The 21,415-nt window shown below is 39.0% G+C and overlaps 3 protein-coding genes across 6 annotated transcripts in view; 2 read left to right on the forward strand and 1 right to left on the reverse strand.

Moving 5' to 3' along the window:
- Positions 1-4,384: 4,384 nt before the first annotated feature.
- Positions 4,385-6,969, forward strand: LOC106082930 (transmembrane protein 43 homolog). Of its 2 annotated transcripts, XR_001220572.2 has the most exons (6): positions 4,385-4,694; positions 4,759-4,985; positions 5,062-5,434; positions 5,492-5,711; positions 5,775-6,079; positions 6,485-6,969. XR_001220572.2 is itself a non-coding variant. In XM_013245690.2 (5 exons), exons 1-5 carry the CDS (start codon positions 4,599-4,601, stop codon positions 5,984-5,986), a joined length of 1,128 nt encoding a protein of 375 aa, XP_013101144.1. In that variant the 5' UTR covers positions 4,385-4,598; the 3' UTR covers positions 5,987-6,083. The 2 variants fall into 2 exon arrangements, 1 of the variants encoding a protein (XP_013101144.1); XM_013245690.2 differs by lacking the exon at positions 6,485-6,969 and having other exon boundaries at positions 5,775-6,083.
- Positions 6,970-9,587: 2,618 nt separating this feature from the next.
- On the reverse strand, positions 9,588-11,124 carry LOC106082932 (uncharacterized). The gene has a single exon (XM_013245692.2). It carries the CDS (start codon positions 10,965-10,967, stop codon positions 9,705-9,707), a length of 1,263 nt encoding a protein of 420 aa, XP_013101146.2. The 5' UTR covers positions 10,968-11,124; the 3' UTR covers positions 9,588-9,704.
- Positions 11,125-13,290: 2,166 nt separating this feature from the next.
- Positions 13,291-21,415, forward strand: part of LOC106082944 (protein ECT2) — a 105,229-nt gene continuing 97,104 nt past the window's right edge. For 2 of the 3 annotated variants that reach the window (XM_013245709.2, XM_013245710.2), the window contains exon 1: positions 13,291-14,190. In XM_013245709.2, the coding sequence (XP_013101163.1) occupies positions 14,157-14,190 (34 nt within the window). In that variant the 5' untranslated portion in view covers positions 13,291-14,156. The remainder of the gene's footprint in view (positions 14,191-21,415) is intronic. The other variant, XM_013245711.2, reaches the window with a different exon arrangement.

The raw sequence follows: 21,415 nt of genomic DNA on the forward strand, positions 1-21,415 counted from the left end.
TGTCATATTGTTATATATTGCACCGATGTAAAACACAAAACAAAAATTGTAAGGCAAACTTCGGACATAGACAAAACATTCGTCGTCCTTATGAGAACTAACGAGTTATTGCACATATCCGGTGTAAAATGGAGAAATTATTCTATTTTCAACCTACTAGATCTAATATTGCACATCATAAATTGCTTTTTACAAGGTTGGTTGCAATAAAATATCATAGTTTGTAAAAACATTTGTATAATTTCTTTTGGTCTATTCTCAACACTATCATTCTATGGCTATGTGCGTCGGTCTTATTGCACAGATTTAACTAACCTAATATCACATTAAACAAAGGCGTTATTCACATCGCCATTCTGAAACGCGCATCAGGTATTTTCTGTCTTACTTTTCGATTGGGCGCCATCTCTGTTATGTGTGCGCTTGGTCGGCGTTTGAAATGGCTACCGGTTAGCTGTGGTGAGACTTTCAGGGCTAGGGGCCTCAACCCGCCAAAACAAACCCTGCACACAAACATCGAAAAAATGAGGGGGATACTATTTCACATCCAAAACTTTACCACTAGCGAACAAAAAAAAAACTCAAGGGGAAACACTCTTCACAGGGATCTTGATGTCACAATCCCGCGCTAGCCCGCCCAACCATGGTCCAAGGCATCCACTTACCATATTTCTACTTGGACCCCAAATTCCACACACAAAGCTATGCACCTACTTCATCGCGCTGCCCCCGCAATCACAAATTTACCAACACATAGTCATTTTAATTATTACACATTACAATCAGCACATATTTTATTAACTAAAAAAAAACTTAAAATTATATGAAAATTTTGCCATAAAAATACATTTGTTTCTTAACCTGGATTTACAACTATTTTTTTTTTGCAAAACAAACAAAGAATAATACCTGGTAAAACAAAACAAACAATTCCCCCTTTTTTTTTTTTTGCCCAATTCACCTAAGGCAAGACTAACCGAATATTTCTTTAACCTTGTCTTTCGCTTTAATACCAGCGCATAGAAATTACCTACCACTAAACGAGCTCGCTTATCTGGTTATCTTTTGCCGTTAATGTCTTCTCTCGGCACAACAAAAAAAAACTAAACAAGGTTCATAGACAATTCAATATAATCCCCCTGGGAGGCACAATTTCTCTTAGCCTCAGGCTATTATTCCTTTTACAAAACACAACAATTAACACTACGTTAAATATAAAACTAACCTAGGATCTGTTTTTCTTCTTCTTTTCTCTTTTTTTTCTTTAGTATATAATGGTTTCTCTTGTCCAAATAAAAAAAAAAAAAAAAATTAGCTCTTACTGATTTTTCAACTTCTTCTTTGCAGCTAGCGCTCAGCCACAATACTGAATATACTTGGACGAAATCTTGGATATAGGTGGACGACACACACACAGGTAACAGAATCTACTTTTACCTTAATTTTTTTTTGACACAAATTAACAATCTTCTTCCAACGTTTCAGAAGCGCTCCCGCGGTCTTCACAGACGGAGAGGGAAGCAAAACGCTCACCAGAGCTTCAATTCACGCGACACGCCACAGTTTCCTGCCGCAAGTTGCAGTAGAGCTACTGGCAAACCGAATAAAATGATGGTAGCTAACCAATTGTTGGTTCCACGGCTGCTGCAACCAAGGGCAAAGCACACAGGATCTAGAATCAACTTTCGCGGGCAATTTACTGGCAGTTTGGCAACGAATGAGTCGTGTTGGATGGCGAATTCACCAATCTCAAATATGTAACGTCACACACGCAAAAAAGAAACAAGCACTGGCCGTCCGTCCTCAGAAAACCAGTGCAGCTATGAAAGTTGGCAAAAATACAACAAATTACTTTTACACACACTCAATAAACACTACACCTGTTACTTACAAAGGCATGAGTTAACACAAACTAATTATTTTAAATAAAATCGGCAACAAAAAAAAACACTGATGAATATTTCTTTTTTTTTTTTTTTTTTTTTTTTTTTTTTTTTTGACTACGATCAGTTTCACTGGCTGGGCTTAGAATGGCTCTTTCGCTTGCTCATGAGGCTTATATATCCCCGCATACCCTCCCGCCACAAGCCAATTTTCCAGCCAAAACCATTTTCTTTAGCTATTTTCTTTTAGGCCCATTCTCATTTTCCCCAAATACATCGGTCGTCCTTTTCCCACTGGGGTCGATTTCGATTAACGTGGCCACATTATCGACATACATTTACGGTCGTACGACCAATCTTCGAACAAATCGTGCAGATTTCTCATGGTCCTGGCCAAAATAAAAATCACAAGACCATTGTAATTTCTTGGGGGTAATAGCATACATGATACCCCATAGCATATCAATCAATGCCTTTCAATGTCCACCGTGCCTTAAAGTCCATACCCGCACTGAATTCACAAAATCACTCATTACGCCCTACGCCAACGTACCTAGCGTATCATCACGTAATTCACTAATTGTTAACCAACCCTGGCTTCGATCGGCATGATGTTCGCAGCCAACTTTACGCACATCCCCATTCACTCGCACGCCACCACCACGATACCACGATCCATCCACCAGAAGCCCACTGCAGAACACACCAGAATTAAAAATTAAATCTTTAAAAGAAAACGTGTGTTCTTCATCTGGGAATATCTCCCTATCGGCGAAACCGTCAACTTTTGGATATCGGTGGTGGCGTGCATCGAACCAGCCGATCATGGAAATAACCATAACCACCATCACACCGTACCCCCCCACCCCCTCATGCAATCGGGGTCATCTTTCCCTGCCACCAACACATTAGGGTGGCCTGCAACAGGTTATGCTTTCGTAAACATACCGTAAATGTAGGAAAACGTGTCAGCTGTTTGGTTTCAGCTTATGAATACACATACAAATGATAACCGAACGTCTGTCTACCGTAACCGGAATGTAAAATTCAGTAAAAACAACATTTTACGTTCCGTTTTCGTGTCAGCTGATAAAATTTGAAGTTTGAACAAATTTTAAAACGAAAAATGTATATTTAGAAAACTTCTATTCTCCTGTTCTATGATTTTTTTGTTTTTTTTTAGTCTGACCCGTGGTGGAAAAGAAATAAAAAAGTGAGAAATATGTGACAAGAAGAAATTAGAAGAAGAGAGTAGGGGGTAATCGTCAATGCGGCTCTGGTGTATGGAGTCTATTCAGGGACTCCACATACTCCGCGACACACTTCGACCTCACTGTACTAGAACCCACGGCCTTAAGGCCGCCATATATACTGATTTCGAAAACTGTAAATTCCCTCCCAGAATTTCTGTGTCATTATGACACAGAGCTCTGCTTGAAATGTTGTGTGTGTCGTAGTACAGCCCCAATCCAGTCCCTATCCCAATTTTAGAGTCATCTATAAAGATCGAGGTATCATTCTCGGTATTGACTTCCTCCCTCCCAGGAAAGCGAATCCCGAAATTCTGAAACCCTCCTTAGTCTACTCGACTCATCCATAGTATCCTGAATGGAACATTGGCCGTATTCTGTCTCCTCCAGATGGTACAGTTCGGAATATAGACCTTGATATGTTGCATACCTAGCATCGCGATCATTCTCACGCCTTCCCTGTTTAGACCCAACAAAAATTTGTTCCATTGAATTGGCGAGAACCTCCCCACCCGTTCCCATTATCACCCGCCTTCTAACCTCACTATCTGCGAGGTTCGCGTTGATTGTGCTGTCAAGTAGCATACAGTTCGATCGCAGGGAGAAACTCGAGTGGATCCCCGTATGGCACAGAGCGGTGACAGTCGACCCATCTCCTCTTTGTTAAAATTCAGGAAGGCCGCCATCGCGTACTCCTTCAGTTAGAGAGACGTCTCGTCTTCTCGCATTACTGCGTGGAGGGCCGTCATCTCCGACCTGCGCTTAAGGTATGCCTGTTGTGCCCTTGAGGTTTGTCTGGAGTTCTTAGACGTCAGACCCTCCCTCACCTTTAAGTCTTTTTTTGTCAATAAAATTGTTTTGTTTGAAATGACAAATGCTACATTTTGTAATGAGCATAATTGCCTTTTTACATTTGTTCTACAATAACGAGAGCATAACCAGGCTTTTAGTTTATACTGTCACTCTTATGGAATATGCTAGCTGTGTGAACTTATATGTTTATATCAAAATGTTGTCGACATACAATTTGTATAGGTGTACATAGACTTTGTGTTTGTCTTTCCTGAGAATGTCAATGATGGTTCGTCCTCCGATACCATGGCTCATCAGGGTCTAATTGAGAAGGTCTCTTTGCCGTTGGTTAATTCTCGGGCATTGAAATGTCAGGTGATCGATAGATTGTATCTCGCCGCAATCGCAGCGCTCTGTGTCCAGTATGTTTAGAGTTCGGCCACAATGAAACACAATGAAAAGTTCTTTTCAGCAAAACATTGGCAACCCTTTGGGATGTACAGTTATATGATATCCCAGATCCCAGCAAGGCTGAAAAACAGCTGATTATTATTCTTGATTTGAAGAAAACAGCATTTTGGAAACTGTTAGGAAAAAATATAAATTAGATTTCACAACTTGAGCGCAATGAATATCTTTTGGTAGAGCTACATCCATAATTAGATAAGTAACTATGTCTTTGGCGGAGGCATATCGTTCTTGTTGGCTGATTGCCACATTTGGTCTCATACTTTTTCTTGGCGGAGCCGGTGTTTTATTTTGGAATGAGGTAAGATTTTATAAAAATAACTTTTGTGAAATCAGTCTAAAATTTGAACTTTGTTCGTCGTCAGGGAAGAGCAGTCCATACGATTATGTCATTGGACGAAGCATTAGATGATGCTGTGACCCTGGAGACAAATGCCGATGATATAGAACCTATATATAATGATCGTATTGTACATATCACCGGACCACTCATTGTGGGCGAACCCTTAACGGAACCCGATTATAATATACAAGTATTGGCCGTAAAATTAAAACGGCGTGTTCAAATGTACCAATGGGTTGAGGAAACAGTGTAGGTATTCGAAGGTTTATTTAGCAAGTTTATAATGAAAATTTATGCATGTGTGTATGTGTATTACTATTCGCAGGGAACATAACTATGGTGAAAGTGTAGCTTCAGTACACACAGAGGATCGTACCTATTATTATACACGTGATTGGCGTGATCATGTCATAGACTCTCGTTCGTTTTATATACAAACTGGCCATCAAAATCCCCGCCAATTTCCCATCGAGTCTGCAACGCAAACAGCTGATGCTGTCTACATTGGACGTTTCGAGTTGGGCAGTGATATCAAGAACAAATTTAACAACTATGTGGAATTAACATCTGACACCAGACCTGAAGATCCTACGATTAAATTACACTTGGGCTTATATTACCATACAAATGACATTTTTAATCCCGAGATAGGAGATATACGTCTTCTATTTTCGTTTGCTGGCATGGAAGGTGAGATGGTGAGTATTCGTTCAACAGCTTTTTGAATTTTTGAAACTAAAAGTATTCGATTTCAGTATACGATAGTGGGCAGACTGGCTAAGAATAAAATAGAACCCTACACTACAAGTCGTGGTGTTAAAATTTTACTAGTCTATCCTGGTGAACTATCATTGACTGAAGTGTTCAAGAAGGAACATCATGCTCAACGTCTAACCACGTGGGGTTTCCGTTTTATGGGTTGGGTTTTGGTGTTCTTCGGTGTAACATGTACATCGACACTATTGCATCTAATTTGTAAGTAGGATATCATTTTGTTTAAGTTAAAAATTACATATATGCCGTTTTTTGGAATTCCAGTATCTCGAGTACAATTTTTGTCATCTCTTGCCCCAGATCCCCGATTTCCAGTGGGTACAAATGTTTTACTTTCACTTTCTATGGCCTTAGTGATTGCCGCTGTGGCATGGATCTTGCATAGACCTATGATAGGTGCTGGTTTAATGTTTGCTGCTGCCTCCCCTTTTGTGTGGTTTGCACGCGGTGTGGCCAGTTATCAACGAGTCAATTGACCAGTGAACAGTACCAAAATATGGGAACAAAAGATAACAATATAATATACCAAATAGCAATTATGTTGAGCTCCAAATACTGGAATATAAAATGTAATTATTTTTGCGCTATGACTTGTTGAACTTCAAAAAAAAGACAGCCAACAAAAGCTGGTAAGACAGAAGTTTAGGCATTTTCAAATAAGCCACCAGAAACAAAGTAATATTTTAAATTTCATGTCTGTTGTTTCTCATATAAAAGTATCACAAGATCAAATTTTAAACAAGACTATATGAATACTTTAGTACATTAAGAGTTTACTTAGTTCCTTATTTTAATGTTATAATATACATTTTAGATGCCGTTGTGTTATTTAATTATTTCTATTGTATTATCAGTCTCAAATATGTTTTATAAAATTTTTAAACACTTATTTTTATCAAAAGGCCAATTACTTTTACTAACCATAATTTATTTATTAAACGATAAAATTCATACAACATTTTTAAATTTTTTAGACTGTCTTTTCTAGATTGACTGTACGAGCGAAGGATCAAAATTTAACGCAAAGGAGAACCGAATTATGCTACGAAAAACAATGAATTGGTCTCAGTCTGTCCACACACTACGTACCCTTTGTCCAATATCCGGCCCATCGATAAAAGCGGTAAAACATGAGCTATTTACATGAATGAGTAAAACCATTCGAAATCTTTCAATTTTGAGTTTTGTACCTACATATGCCTTAATTGAAAGATAATTATTAAACTTTAAGAACGTGAATATTTAAACCGACAATTTGACATTCAACTTTGTACAAAGTGGTATAACATTCATTAAATACGAGATGAAATTTCATTTGATATGAAAACGTACTCGGATCGCTTATGCATTATTTCGTCCCCAGCTCTTAAAGTTAAAGACAGGAGAGCCTAACCATATTTTCATGTGAAGGTGGCGATCTTCGTCAAACTCCAGTGTGAACAAGCTCGATCGCCGCGAGCACAAGGTGGCCGGCCATTGGTTAATTAAAGGCGCCAATAACTCGCCTTGTCATATCGAGCACCATAGGCACTCAGTATTTGTGCAAGTGCCGGTGCCGTCCGGCTTCTCACTGAGACTCTCCGCTCGATACCGCTGATAGTTCGGGACTGCCGTTGCAGCCGTTGAGCATTCCACTATCCGCAACCTGTGGACGCGCCCGGTGGCTCACAGGAACGCTTCTCGCGACAGCAATGCACACCACACGGATAGGACCTCATTGTTCCAGCCTGTGTGGTGCTCACAGCTATCCCGTACCGGGCATGGACATGGCATTTAAATCGTACTAGGAGACTGCCGAGATATGTAGGGAGAATATGTTTTGCCCGATTATCCGAAAATGGAAAAATGAACTTCGCCACAATAAAAACATGATAGTTGGCAGCACTGGATTTCAATATCGTACAGGCCGCATGGTGGTCCACCGATCAAGAAGTTTGCAACCAAATATATGGAAGGCATTCATCGTTAGATGAATATTTACCTTGTTTCTGCAAAAAGAAAAGTGTGATCTGAAACCGCAAGGAAGCAATGGCCAATGGCCACCACCCTTTGGCCGGAACGAGCTTGCTCATATTTTTAAAATATTTTTCAAACAATTTTTGATGATTTCATATTCTTTGTATTTAAACCTGATCTTCTGATCTCATAAAATCGGATTTTAGTTATATATAGCTATATAGACCGGTAGACCCCTACCCATTTCTGTGAAGTGTGGTTCAGATCGGACTATGGATATAGCTGCCCTATAGACCAACCGCCCGATCTCCCGATATAGGTTATTCAGTCCATAAAAGATCCATTTATTACCCGAATTCGATAAAATTTGGCACAGTGTATTCTGGTAGACCCCTACCCATTCTTGGTTAGGGGTCTACCAAGATTGGTTGACCCCTAACCTATGGTCCAAACCGGACCATATTTGGATATAGCTGCCATATAGACCGATCTCCCGATATAGTGTAATGAGCCTATGAAAGGAGCATTTTTCATCCTATTTCGATGAAATTTTGCACGGCGAGTTCTGGTACCCCTCTTAACCCTTTTGTTGAATACCGATTTTATGAGATCAGCAAAAATTGTTTGAAAAACATTTTTATACTCAAGATATCTACAAAATTATAAATACCCAGATTTTGGGTATAAATGAGTAAATACCCGGGTAATTACCCAATTTACCGGTTAAATACCTTTTGGCTTTTTACCCATCTCCCTTCTCTACGCATACCTATTGAAAAACTGAATAGAACCTTTTCGATAGGACTTAAAGGTTTTTTTCGATATGACTTAAATGGTCGCTACTACAGACTTATTGGAGATAAATATAAATCTGGCTCGACTTTAATGAAATTTAGCACACGTGTTAGGACGTTAAATAAAACATCTCATGCTAAATTTTATAAAGATCAAACCGAAATTGTGGCGACTGCAGTCAATAAGGCCATATCGGATGAAATATATACATGGAAGCTATATCTAAATCTGAGCCGATTCTGATGAAATATTACACACATATTGGGATGTCACAAAAAGCACTTCATGCCAAATTTGGTAAAGATCGTCTAAAGGCTCAAATCGGATGAAATATATATATGGGAGCTATATCTAAATCTGATCTAATTTTGATGAAATTTTGCACACATATTTGAATGTCAAAAAAAGCACCTAATACCAAATCAGACCGAAATTGTCGCTTCTACGGCTTTAAAAGGGCATATCGGATGAAAAAATATATATGGGAGCTATACCTTAATCTGTACCATTTTTTTCAAAATCAACAGCGTTCGTCCTTGGACCCAAAAAGTGACTTGTGCAGAATTTTATGAAAATCGGACAAGAAATTCGACCTGTACCTTGACTACAAGAATACTTGGACAGACAGACCGACGGACGGACATAGCTAAATTGAATTAGGAAGTGATTCTAAGCTGATCGGCATACTAATCGATGGGTCTAGCTCTTCCTCTTCTAAGCGTTGCAAAAAAATGCACAAAGTTATAATACCCTGTACCACAGTGGTGGTGTAGGGTATAATCAGTGGATGTTTTGTGTTAGCCTATTGGTAGCAATGTAGGGTTCCGCCATCATATGGAGGGCTCCATTGCCTATCCGCACCATAGTCGCAATAGGGATTACGACAAAACATATCGAATTGTACCAGCTAATGCTGTAATGGCGTAAAAACATCGGCTTTTGCACAGATTGCTAGACAATCATGTCTACGCACAGACATGTAGACAATCTTTCTGGGTTAACTCAGTGTGTTGTTCCAAGTCTCTGCCCTTACCCAATGAGTAACTGCAGTTTTTGCAGTCATAATTAAAATCTTCTCTATCACTTCCTCAACAGCTTTGGTTGTTTAAAGGGTTAATTCTATACGATATAAATGGACAAAGGCAACTCTCTAGGATGTATCCTTTGAAATCCCCTTGTCAAGTTAAAACCGACCAAGACCATAACTGAGAGCTACTTCTACACTACTTGATTAAATGAAAACTTGTTTCGTAATTATGATTCATATGAATAATATTTACAACTTTTATTATAACATTTATATACATATGTACGAGAATACTATTAAAATAGCTTCATTTTTATGCAACAACTCTTTTTTTACATTTCATGACATTAAAAACATATTTACTAGCCCATATCTTAGTTGAGCTTCCAGAACAATTATTACACAACACTTTACTCTTAGGTATAGCTATTATTAAATTCTGCATTTGTACCTTTACTGCCACTGTTTTCGTTATCTACACTTGGTGGCACAGCTGCATTATCATGAATGTCAATGCCACTCTTGATGTCAGCCATATCATGTGACTGAGAATTAGTCGAATGTCCATGGGACAGAGGAACTTGAGGGCTTTGAGATTTATCATGAGCACTGGTACTACTTGTATTGTCATCTCCCTGGGATTCTTCAAAACGCACATATGGCTCAAACGCATTGATTTGCATGGAGCCGCGATGCAAAGTACCCGACTCGGCCTCAAAGAGAATATCATTTATGAACTTTTCAGCGAATAGCCGCTGGTCGCGTGGCAAACGTTTTAGCTTATAAGCCCATGTACGTGTTAGGGATTCTTCCTCGGGATACTGAGATGATAGACAATTGCAGGTGGAGGCAGATGCATTATTTGTGGTGGGGTTAAATGTATTCATAGATGTTCTCTGGCGTTTATTAATCTCCGAACTTGGTGATGGCTGTTGTTGATTATGCGGCGATTGTTGTTGATGATGCTGCTGCATTTGTTGTCCATATTCATTTAAGTTGTTGCCACTATTTCCCATTTCATTGGTCATACCCACGTTCAAAGGGTTTAACGAGTTATTTAGATTGCCGCCTGGTGCCTTTTGTGGTGATGCATTATTACTGCCACTCTGTCCAAATGACTTTTGAAACATTTGTGTTATGCTAGGTGGTGGAGAGCCACCATTATTCATGCGAAATCCATAAGGTGATATTTCCAAGAAGTTCCCCTGATGCGTGGCTTCATTGAATATGCCAAACGCCGAAGATGCGGAAGAATTGGAGGTCTCACTCTTTATGTAGTTGGGATCAACGGCCAGAAATTTTTCAGCATTCCTCAAAAAATCCAACTCATAAAAGGTCCAACACCTTGGCTGGTAAGTGGTACCTTGTCTACGTGCACTTTCAATTATCTTTAACTCTTTGCGATAGTTAGTCCTTAAGGTGTTTATTTTCTTTTTTACATCTTGCAAATTGGCATCTCGCTTTAAATACTTATAAATGGGTACCAACTGTTGATATGCCTCTGCCCTTTTATCTCGGTTGGTGTAGTCACGCAATGTGGTATCCCATAAAATGGGAAGATTGTGATAAGTTTGAATGAAAACTTTTAAATAATGACGATTTTCTTCAGTGACACTAAATGAAGACTTTATGTTATTGGCTGCATGATGCTGCTGCTGTTGTTGACTGGGGTCCAACATATTTGTGTATATTTTTGAAATAGCAAAAACCGTTAACCAATAATGTGAGTGCCAGATAATAAGATAACGGTACTATAGTAGAGGCGAAAATGGATTAAATTTTACACGAATTTGCAGAAAATTAATAATAATTTGTGTATTTGTGACAATTGTAGAGTACGTAATGTTTTGTTGTTGTATTGACAGATGGATTGTCATGGATTGATAGATGGATGAAATGAGTAGCGTTGCCAACGTGTATATGGTATTTTGCTAAACGTCACCGTATGGCTTAAATAACGGAAACAAAAATTTGAAAATTTAAATGGACAACAATGAAAGGTGATGAAATAAAACTACAGGTGATTGAAGCAAAGTAAGCAAGGGATTATTACTAAATTATTGCAAAATCTCATGATAACCGGGCTGTCGCTCAGTGTAACACACTACTACAAAAACAACAACTAAACAATTGCAAACAATAAGGGACTAGGGATACTTCTCTCTTAACAATGAGTGCCGATTCAAGTTTTAGCTCAATGATAAGGGACTTTGTTATGACACGTGGAATCGAACGATGCGCCGCTTACTGACAATTTTTCGGTGCCACTAAAAATAACGTTCTGATTATCTAGCCGGGATTTGTATCCAGGCGTTAAGCCTAATATGCGGACATTTTTTAAATAGCATTTTTATACCCTTCACCATAGGATGGGTTACACTAATTTCGTCATTCTGTTTGTAACACCTCGAAATATGCGTCTAAGAGACCATAAAGTATATAAATTCTTGATCGTCGTGACATTTTAAGTCTAACTAGTCATGTCCGTCCGTCCGTCTGTCTGTCGAAAGTGCGCTAACTTTGAAAGAGTAAAGCTAGCCTCATGAAATTTTACACAAATACTTCTTATTAGTGTAGGTCGGTTGGGATTGTAAATGGGCCAAATCGGTCTTTGTTTTGATATAGTTGCCATATAAACCGATCATGGGACTTGACTTCTTAAGCCTCTAGAGGGCGCAATTCTTATCCGATTTGACTGAAATTTTGCACGTAGTGTTTCAATATCACTTCCAACAACTGTGCTAAGTATGGTAAAAATCGGTTCATAACCTTATTTAGCTGTTATATAAACCGATCTTGGGTATCGACTTATTAAGAGGCTGTAATTTTGCACGTTGTGTTTTGGTATCACAGATTCTCACTCAGGAGAATCATTACAAACGCAGATTCACTCTTAAAATGCTGCACATTATTGATATTCCTCCTGACGAGAGAATAAATTACAAGAAAGACGTTGAAAGTTGTGCAAGGGTACATCGACACGTCGTCAATAAACATAGAAAGAGAAAATCAGTTGACAACCGATAGTGAGACGAAGAGCAGCGCATCGAATGTAAATTTTCAATTAAAACGTAAACATTTTAGTTATTTTCATTGTGATTTATTTTACGTAATTGTTTATTGTTGTATTTTGGTTAAAAAATAGCCTGTGAAAACGGTAAGTCGAAGTCAACCGAAATATCGGAAATAAATTGAAACAGCACCATAAAACTCTTTGTTTTAATTGACCTGCAGCCGAAACCATAAAGTAAGTCAACTATACGCCAAGAAATCAGAAACAAGCTATAGATAAAATTCAGTCAGTGTAAACATAGAGGTAGATTTTTAAATAACCGTTCAAAGTTGTTAAAAGGTATGAAACCTTATGTAATCACTGGCCCTGTTTATAGCGAAACAATTAAAGGTGGTCTCATTTATACAACAACCACAAAAAGCTGATCTACGTTTTGCCAACACACAGAACAAAATTTGTGTGAGTGTGTGAATATGTCCATGAGCAGATAATATGCGAGAAAGAAGATAAGAACAAAGGGAATGCAAACAACAATCTGTCACCTTAATACCGTCAAACCTGGCCGGTTGTTAGCAGCTGTTCGCGTGAGACCACCTTTTTAAATCCGCCATGGGCGCTGTTTAATTTTTTCATTTTGCGCTTTGCCAATCACAAAAGTCTACCAATTGAATATAAATCGATGATAATGAAAACACAAATGACAATCAAGCTCAAGCTTTTATATTTGATAAGCAATATAAGAATTCTATAACCAAATTAAATATTTATTTAAAGTATTTTTTTTTTTGAATAACCCTGAATATGAAAAACATGTCCATTATTGGTTGTAACTATCTATGAATTGGCAACGCCACAGCCAGAGATGTGTTTGCATGTTATAGCACAGAGTTGGCTGTCGATACAAGTCAGCTGTGCTAAACATCGCATATCGCTTATGTTTGACAGACAGCGCAACAACAACTGCACAGCCAAAAACGATCGTTGAATTCAATTTTTATTTAGCCGCGCCAGCAAAATAACCTCGCCGCCGTCGCACTCTGCTGATCGGGAAAACGCAAAGATACAAAAGAAAAAAGTGGTGGATTAAAATTGAAATGCTTAGAAATTTAAAAAAAGAATTATGAAGTAGTTAATAGAAAGTAAATAAATTTAAGTGCCGCGAGAATTTTATATTCAAGAGAAAAAGGTGTGCCGATATGTATATATTGTGAATACATGCGACAATTGTAACTCAAAGTTAGCCGCGTCGTCCTTGAATTTATCGGGCACACAACAACAATGGATGACATTCTTCTGTGAGCGGTGGCATAAAGAAATTATCCGATAGAGAAAGATTTTATTGTAGCATCGTCGTACCTGCCTGCCATAATCATCATCACCTAGAGTATATACACATATCTTATTTAATCAAGGATACATTCCTATAGAAATCTGTGAAAACAGAAATATATACAATTGCTTAGTATATATATACAATTGCTGGTGTATAAGTGCAATTATTTTTGAGCATTCTGTAAAGTGCGTAGTGCAATGGAATAGTAAGAAGGAAAAAAGTGAGCCCTTGTTTGTTGCCTAGTGGCAAAAGATGCACAGAGCTATAGGCAAAAAAGTTTGCGCATTTTAACTCATTTTTTGGATCAATTGGATATCTTTTGAAAAGGCTGCTGCTATCATTAAAGACAGCGTTTTTTTTTTTACTGAACACAATTCAGTGTGAGCTCTGTGAGCAGTGTTTGTGTGTGAGTGTTGTTGCAAATTGTTATTTTTCAAAGGAAATTGAAGCTTGACAAGCAAGCGCTTCCCCGAAACCTTTCATTGTGGATAAATAGACATTAAAAACAAAAATTTCATCAACATGGAAACAATAGATGAACAATCTTCTAAATATGGTAAGCATTTGTTTTCGCGTTTTTTTTAAATCCTGTAAATAATTTTTTTATTTTATTTTATTGTAAATTGCACTTCTGTCGAACATGTAGCGATTTAGATGACAATTTATGGGACAGTTTGCAGATCATGTTGGAAGATTTCGTAGATCGCCTGTTAGCCAGGCTTGTCAGATGCCAAAAGCAGGAAATCGGGGAGTCCAAAGCTTAAGTCAGGACATTCTTCGAAAAGAGTAATAATATTTTTATACCCACCACCATAGAATGGGGGTATACTAATCTAGTCATTCCGTTTTTAACACCTCGAGTACTTGATCGTCTCGACATTCTGAGTCGAACTAGCTATGCCCGTTCGTCTGTCCGTCTATCGAAATCACGAAAGCGCTCGAACGCGTAAAGCTAGCCGCTTGAAATTTTGCACATATACTTACTAAATATTGATGTAGGTTGTTAGGAGATCGGTTTATATGGGAGATATATCCAAATCTGAACCGATATAGCCTACTTGCAAACCAGTGGGCTATATCGGTTCAGATTTGGATATAGCTCCCATATAAACCGATCTCCCGATTTGACTTCTTGAGTCCCTGGAAGCCGCAATTTTCATTTGATTTGTCTGAAATTTTGCACATAGTGTTCCTTTATGATTTCCGACAATTGTATCAAGTACGTTGCAAATCGGTCGAGAACCTGACATAGCTCCCAAATAAACCGATCTCTTGATTTGAATATTTGAACTCCTGGAAGCCACAATTTTTGTCCGATTTGACTGAAATTTGGCAAATAGTGTTTTGTTATGAATTCCAACAACTATGTAAGTACGGTCCAAATCGGTCAAGAACATGATTTGAAACAATCTCTCGATTTGATTTCTTGAGCCCTTGCAAATGCAAATTTTGCCCTTCAACATTCCACTAAGGAACAGGGGCAAACTTCTCACATATCAATGAATGCAGTCCGATTCAAGTTTTAAGTTCAATGATAAGGGGCCTCCTTTTTATAGCCGAGTCCGAACGGCGTGCCGCAGTGCGACGCCACTTTAGAGAGAAGCTTTACATGGCATGGTACCTCACAAATGTTGCCAGTATTAGGAGGGAAAAACCACCGTTGAAATTTTTTTCTGATGGTCTCGCCAGGATTCGAACCCAGGCGTTCAGCGTCATAGGCGGACATGCTAACCTCTGCGCTACGGTGGCTTGCGCCCCTACAAGCCGTGATTTTTATCCGATTTGGCTGAAATTTTGCGTAGTGTTCTGTTATGACTCTTAGCAACTGTGCCAAGTACGATCAAAGTCGGTCTATATCCAGATAGAGCTCCCATATTTTAGCAGAATCCATTGTGGTGGGTTCCCAAGATTCGGCCCGGCCGAACTAAGCACGCTTTTACTTGTTCTCAGAAAAGTCAGTTTAACCCATATGTAAAGTTGAAATTTCATCTCATTAAAAACTGTTGTCATTCTTATAGCCCGGCTCTAACCGCCAGCATGTGAAGGGATGTCTCTGAGCACTCTGATAGTTCCAGATGTCTGAAAAATGGGCGGAGCGATCCAGAAAGAACACAAATAGAGGGTTCAGACCGATCTTCCTTCTCTCGCCAGTAGCAAAGACTTGTGAGAAACTTACCCTTCCGAGTCTGGTTAAAGAACTTGAATTTGCTGAGCACCAACAGGAACTCTGTAGATTGTATAGCGTATTCTTTGCACTGCATTACTACACATATTTAAACGGAACTAAAATATTAGATAATGAATTATCTGTTTGGTCGCCAGTCCAAAGTCCCATAGAGTGCAATAGGGTGTTCCCCAAGGCGAGATGTTATATCTGGTACTGTTTAAGCCCCACCTCTTGTCTATTCCACACCCTGCAGACGTCATCGAGATCGTTTCATATGCGGACGATAGTGCAATAATAGCTGCGGGTCCCCTCGTTGATGTAATCTGCGTAAGGTGAACTATTACCTTGCCGATCTTTTGGTTTATTCCGCTGCCGGAAACTTGAAGATCCGCGATCTAATTTTCAGCCTCACTGTTCACTCCACAGTCAGCGGAGATTCATAAGCAGTTAAATGTGATAGTCGAATCGCAAAAACTCAGACCACTATTGTCCGGCACGGGATAACTGTGAGCAACACACAGGCTGGTGTTCATTGTTATCAGGAGATGCTTAGCTGTGAACTACCAGGCACGTTGACAGGTTGCGGATAGTGGAATGCTCTATAGGGAGTAGCTGCAATTGCAGTCGCGGACAATCAGCGATATCGAGCGGAGAGTCTCTGTGAGACACCGGGCGGCACCGTCTGTTATTTAAGTACTAAGTGCCTGTGATGCTCGATATGATAAGGAGTTTTTGGCACCTTTAAATGTTCCGATGGCGATCGGTCCTTTGGACCGGAACAAACTTGCTCACCTATAGGAGCTAGACGAGGATGCCCGGTAGCTCGATTAAGATTAGGAAACGTATCCGATATCGAATTGTCGGACTAAACACACTAAAACACCCCAAAATCTAACATATTTACCGACCATGACAATATGGAACTCAAATGAAAGATATTTGCGAGTAGAATATGAATCTGATATCCATAACACCCCCTTTACCAAAACACCCCCCACACAGGACTTTGTTACTGACCATGGCAATATGGGGCTCAAATAAATGGTATTTGAGTGTAGAATACGAATCTGATACCCAAATGTTTGGGGAGCCGCCCCTTACCAAAAACATCCCCCAAAAAGATCAAATTTACTTCCATAGCAATATGAGGCTCAAATGAAATGTCTTTGGGTTTAAATCACGAATCTTATATCAATATTGTGGAAAAAGTGTCAAAATGGGCCAGCCCAACCCCATAATACACCCCCAAACGGGTCATGTTTGCCGACTATGGAAATATGGGGCGCAAAGAAAAGGCATATGGGAGTAGACCACGAATCTGATATCAACATTCGGGACCAACTGCCTAGGGAACATCCCACCCCCATAACAACCCCCAAATAGGACGTATTTGTTCACCATGACAATTTGGGTCTTTAAGGGGAGTGGAATTCGATATTAATAGTTTTTAGGGCCCATACCCCAAACCGGACATATTTGCTGATTTTTGCAATAAGGGATTTAAATAAAAAGTATTTGAGATTAGAAAACGAATTTTATATCCAATTTTGAGGTTCAAATAAATTATATTTATGCGCCCGTTAGCTCGCAACTAAGCTTCTCGTGACAGCAATGAACCCCATTCGGGATTATATCGTTTGTTAATATTTTTCTACTGAAGGTCACCATAAAGCCTATTTTGTTGTTGTAAAATTGTTTGTGTATTCATACTTAGGAGGCCACCGTAGCGGAGAGGTTAGCATGTCTGCCTATGACGCTGAACGCCTGGGTTCGAATCCTGGCGAGACCATCAGAAAAAAATTTTCACCGGTGGTTTTCCCCTCCTAATGCTGGCGACATTTGTGAGGTACTATGCCATGTAAAACTTCTCTACAAAGAGGTTTCGCACTGCGGCTCGCCGTTCGGACTCGGCTATAAAAAGGAGGCCCCTTATCATTGAGCTTAAACTTGAATCGGACTGCACTCATTGATATGTGACAAGTTTTCCCCTGTTCCTTAGTGGAATGTTCATGGGTAAAATTTGCAAAATTTTTGTATTCATACTTAATTCTAATTGCTAGGTCCTGTTAAATACCCAGATCTAGGAACTCTGCAATTTGAGTATGATGTGTCCAGAGTGATTTGGCAATAAGACGACCAGAGGTGATGTGTGGTCTTAGGTTTAAGGGGAACAAGCTTCTAATACGTTGATATAAATCCTAGCCCATTAGGAATGGAGGCGGCTGCATGTGTCGCAAAGTCGTTCAGCCCCAAATATACTCTGTTGTATACCGAGGGAGGTTGTCTTGTTACGACTGTCAAATGTTTAACCAAGTATTTTGGTTAGTCGGAGTTGCTGCGCCATTACCTTCCGCCGCTGGACTTTCTATTTTATGACAGATGTCATCAATGGGGCCGGAAGCTGTGATCATACAATCATCTTTAAATAAAACCATGTTGCTGCGGTCGGGAGAGTGTGGAATAGATAATATGTTTCAAATTTATTTCCTAAATTCTCCATACGACTGAAGGGATGTGATGGCGAAGTCCCCAAAAGCATTGTATGGTTGAACGTATCAAAAGCATTCCATGTCAAGAGTATTCATATGGCATGTTCTGAAATTGTTCAGATCTTGACTGATGGATGGCAAATAAGTTGTCGTACTATGCATATACATGCTCAGCGAATGGAAGTTCTTGGCTGATGGAGAACAAATCAATCATTGTTCTATGCATCCCCAAGCTGAGAAATTGGAAATTTTCAGCATGGCTTGTAATGAGCAGTATCTTGCTCCAATTCTTTATTGGCTTTAGAATGAGGGTTCAAACAATGAGTTTTCCTGTCAACTGAGTCTTTGTATGTTCAGAGACAGGTTAACCATTATCATCAGATACAAAACTTGGGCCACGGTAAATTGTGATAGCTGGTTATGAATTCAAAGGTCATAGATGCGACGAAAGTTTCTCCAACTCGCTCGTTGTGCTCAATAAAATAACGGTGAAACAACCAGACGCATCGTTGATTGCTGATGTCCTATCGTCCCATCCACCTGTTCGAGAGTTACGTATTTCAATCAATTTGGGCAACTAGGGGCTTCAAAGACTTGAGCCAATACCAGTAAGGAAAGGCAAAAGTCGGCGGAGCCATCTATATAATGCCCTACAATTACATACTTGGGCAATATATAAATTTATATGTATATGAGAGCTATATCTAAAAATGAACCGACTTTTAAACAGATCGTTTGAAAATTGTTTTTACTACGGTCATTTAAGTGCAAATCGGGCGATACATGTATATGGGAGCTATATCTAAATCTGAACCGATTTTGATGAAATTTTGCAGATATGTTGAAATCAGGAACAAGAAAATCCGGTTTGTGCAAATCGGTTGCAAATTGTAGTTATATATATGAGAGCTATATCTACATCTGAACCGTACGTCCTTGGGCCAAAAATGCGGTATGTGCAAAATTTCGTGATGATTGGACAACAAATACCACCTGCACTTTGATTACAAGAATACATGGACTCACAGACGGACATTGCTAAATCGAATCAGAAAGTGATTCTGAGTTGATCGATTACCAATGGGTCTAGGTCTTCTCCTTCTTAGCGTTGCAAACAAATGCAGAAATTTATACAATAATACCCTGTACCACAGTGGTGGTGTAAATTCAAATTTTGCCTATGAACATTCCACTAAGGAACAGGGGCAAACTTCTCACATATCAATGAGTGCAGTCCGATTTAAGTTTAAGCTCAATGATAAGGGGCCTCCTTTTTATAGCCGAGTCCGAACGGCGTGCCGCTGTGCGACACCTCTTTGGAGAGAAGTTTTACATGGCATAGTACCTCACAAATGTTGCCAGCAAGAGCACCGGAACTGAGTGCTTACGATAAGACAAAGGCAAGATATTGGCGCCCTTAAAAAAACCAAAGGCCACCATGTTCCCTCGCCGATCGGTTGTATAGACCGGAACGAACCGGATTGACACGATGGAGTTCTTCTTCGGCAAGGGTTGCCGCCTCAGTGTATAATACACTGCTAACCTTTTAAATATTAGCTTGAATAATAAGTTTAATTTTTAAACATCTATTAATGTTTGTATTTTTATCAACTTTATGATAAAAATACAAATTTTATAAGGCAGTATATTTAATAATTAATTTAATTTATAAATTATGCAAGTAGATAAATTAACTTTTCACTGAAAACAATTTTATCAAACACACATATTTTAATACGGTACTAGTTCAGTTTTTACCAACATTTTCTAAAACATATGAGATTCTCAGGTTTGAAGATTTCGCTCTACTTATTCTGATAGCGCTAATTTCTTCTTTACACCTTTAATAAGGTGTGATTTAAACACAACAACAATGTTGTTGTTCGTGTAATAAATGAAAGGCAAAAATTTACAACGACAAAATTGAGCTCGAGATAGAAATACATTCTCTTGTTCCTTTAAAATACTTCTATCTCTCCCTATATCTCATATATGCTCTGTCTCCTAAGTAGTTTTTTTTTAACTTCTACATCCCTCCTTCGTCGTGCCATTGGGGTGAGTCATAATTGTGACTCCTGTAGCAGCCGATGTTAGTGCTTGTAGAAAGTCACTCATTTTGAATACAAAGCGAATTCTCGTAGTCAACACATACATGAACAGACGCAACGAAGTTCATCCTATGGTCATTTGCAAATACACTGATGTAAAAATATTTAGGTACATTAAAGGGGAACAGTTAATACGACCAACTAAAAAGTTAAATTGAAAGATAATTTTGATTTGTGAAATATTTTTAAATGGTATATAACATTTTTGGGGTAAGGGGGAGGGTCCCCCTTACCCAAACGATTCATATATAAAGGCCATGGCAAAATGGGGCTCAAATTAAAGGGATTTGGAAGTGCAGCACCATGTCGATATCTATATTTGAATCGAAATGTCTGAGATGCCATCCCTCCCCTTATGAGAACGTTACCCTAAGGAAGAACATTACCACCAGGAACCGAGAAGGGGCAAATTCTCACCGGGATAAACACCGCTTTGTCCGTTGTTCTTTCCAGGATTCGAACGCATTCAGCTTCATGGGCTACAATGGCACGAATTCGATATCCGCATTCAGGGCGAAGTGTTCCCACCCTAAAAAGATATTAGAGAGTTAAAGAAGGCACAGCGGAGCTGACCTGGTTCGGCTAGTAAATATATATATTTCATCCAATATATGCTTTTATGGGTGTGGTAGCAACAATTTTAGACACAGCATTACCAAATTTAGCAAAAGATGTTCTACATATTTGATGTCGCAATCAGCGTTGCCGTTTTTAGTAGGTTCCTACCAAAATTGGTAGTTTTTTATTCTCTTGGTAGGTTGGTTGGCTGACTTCAATTTTTGGTAGGTTTTTCCAACATATAATTACCACTTTAATTACTGAAAACATCGCCGGGGATAACTCAAAAATATTTCACTTCTTGTTGTTTCTGAGTATTCGTTAAGAGTGCAGAATAAAACCATGGATGTCGATGGCCCAAATACTCTTACAAGGGGTCTCACTGCATCAACTTTCAGGAAAAAAGGACGAAAGTAATGATATTGACTGTAACTGGTACGAGTGTTAAGGGATCTCTTC

This window comes from Stomoxys calcitrans, chromosome 1 (assembly GCF_963082655.1).
Source record: "Stomoxys calcitrans chromosome 1, idStoCalc2.1, whole genome shotgun sequence".
Taxonomy (NCBI): domain Eukaryota; kingdom Metazoa; phylum Arthropoda; class Insecta; order Diptera; family Muscidae; genus Stomoxys; species Stomoxys calcitrans.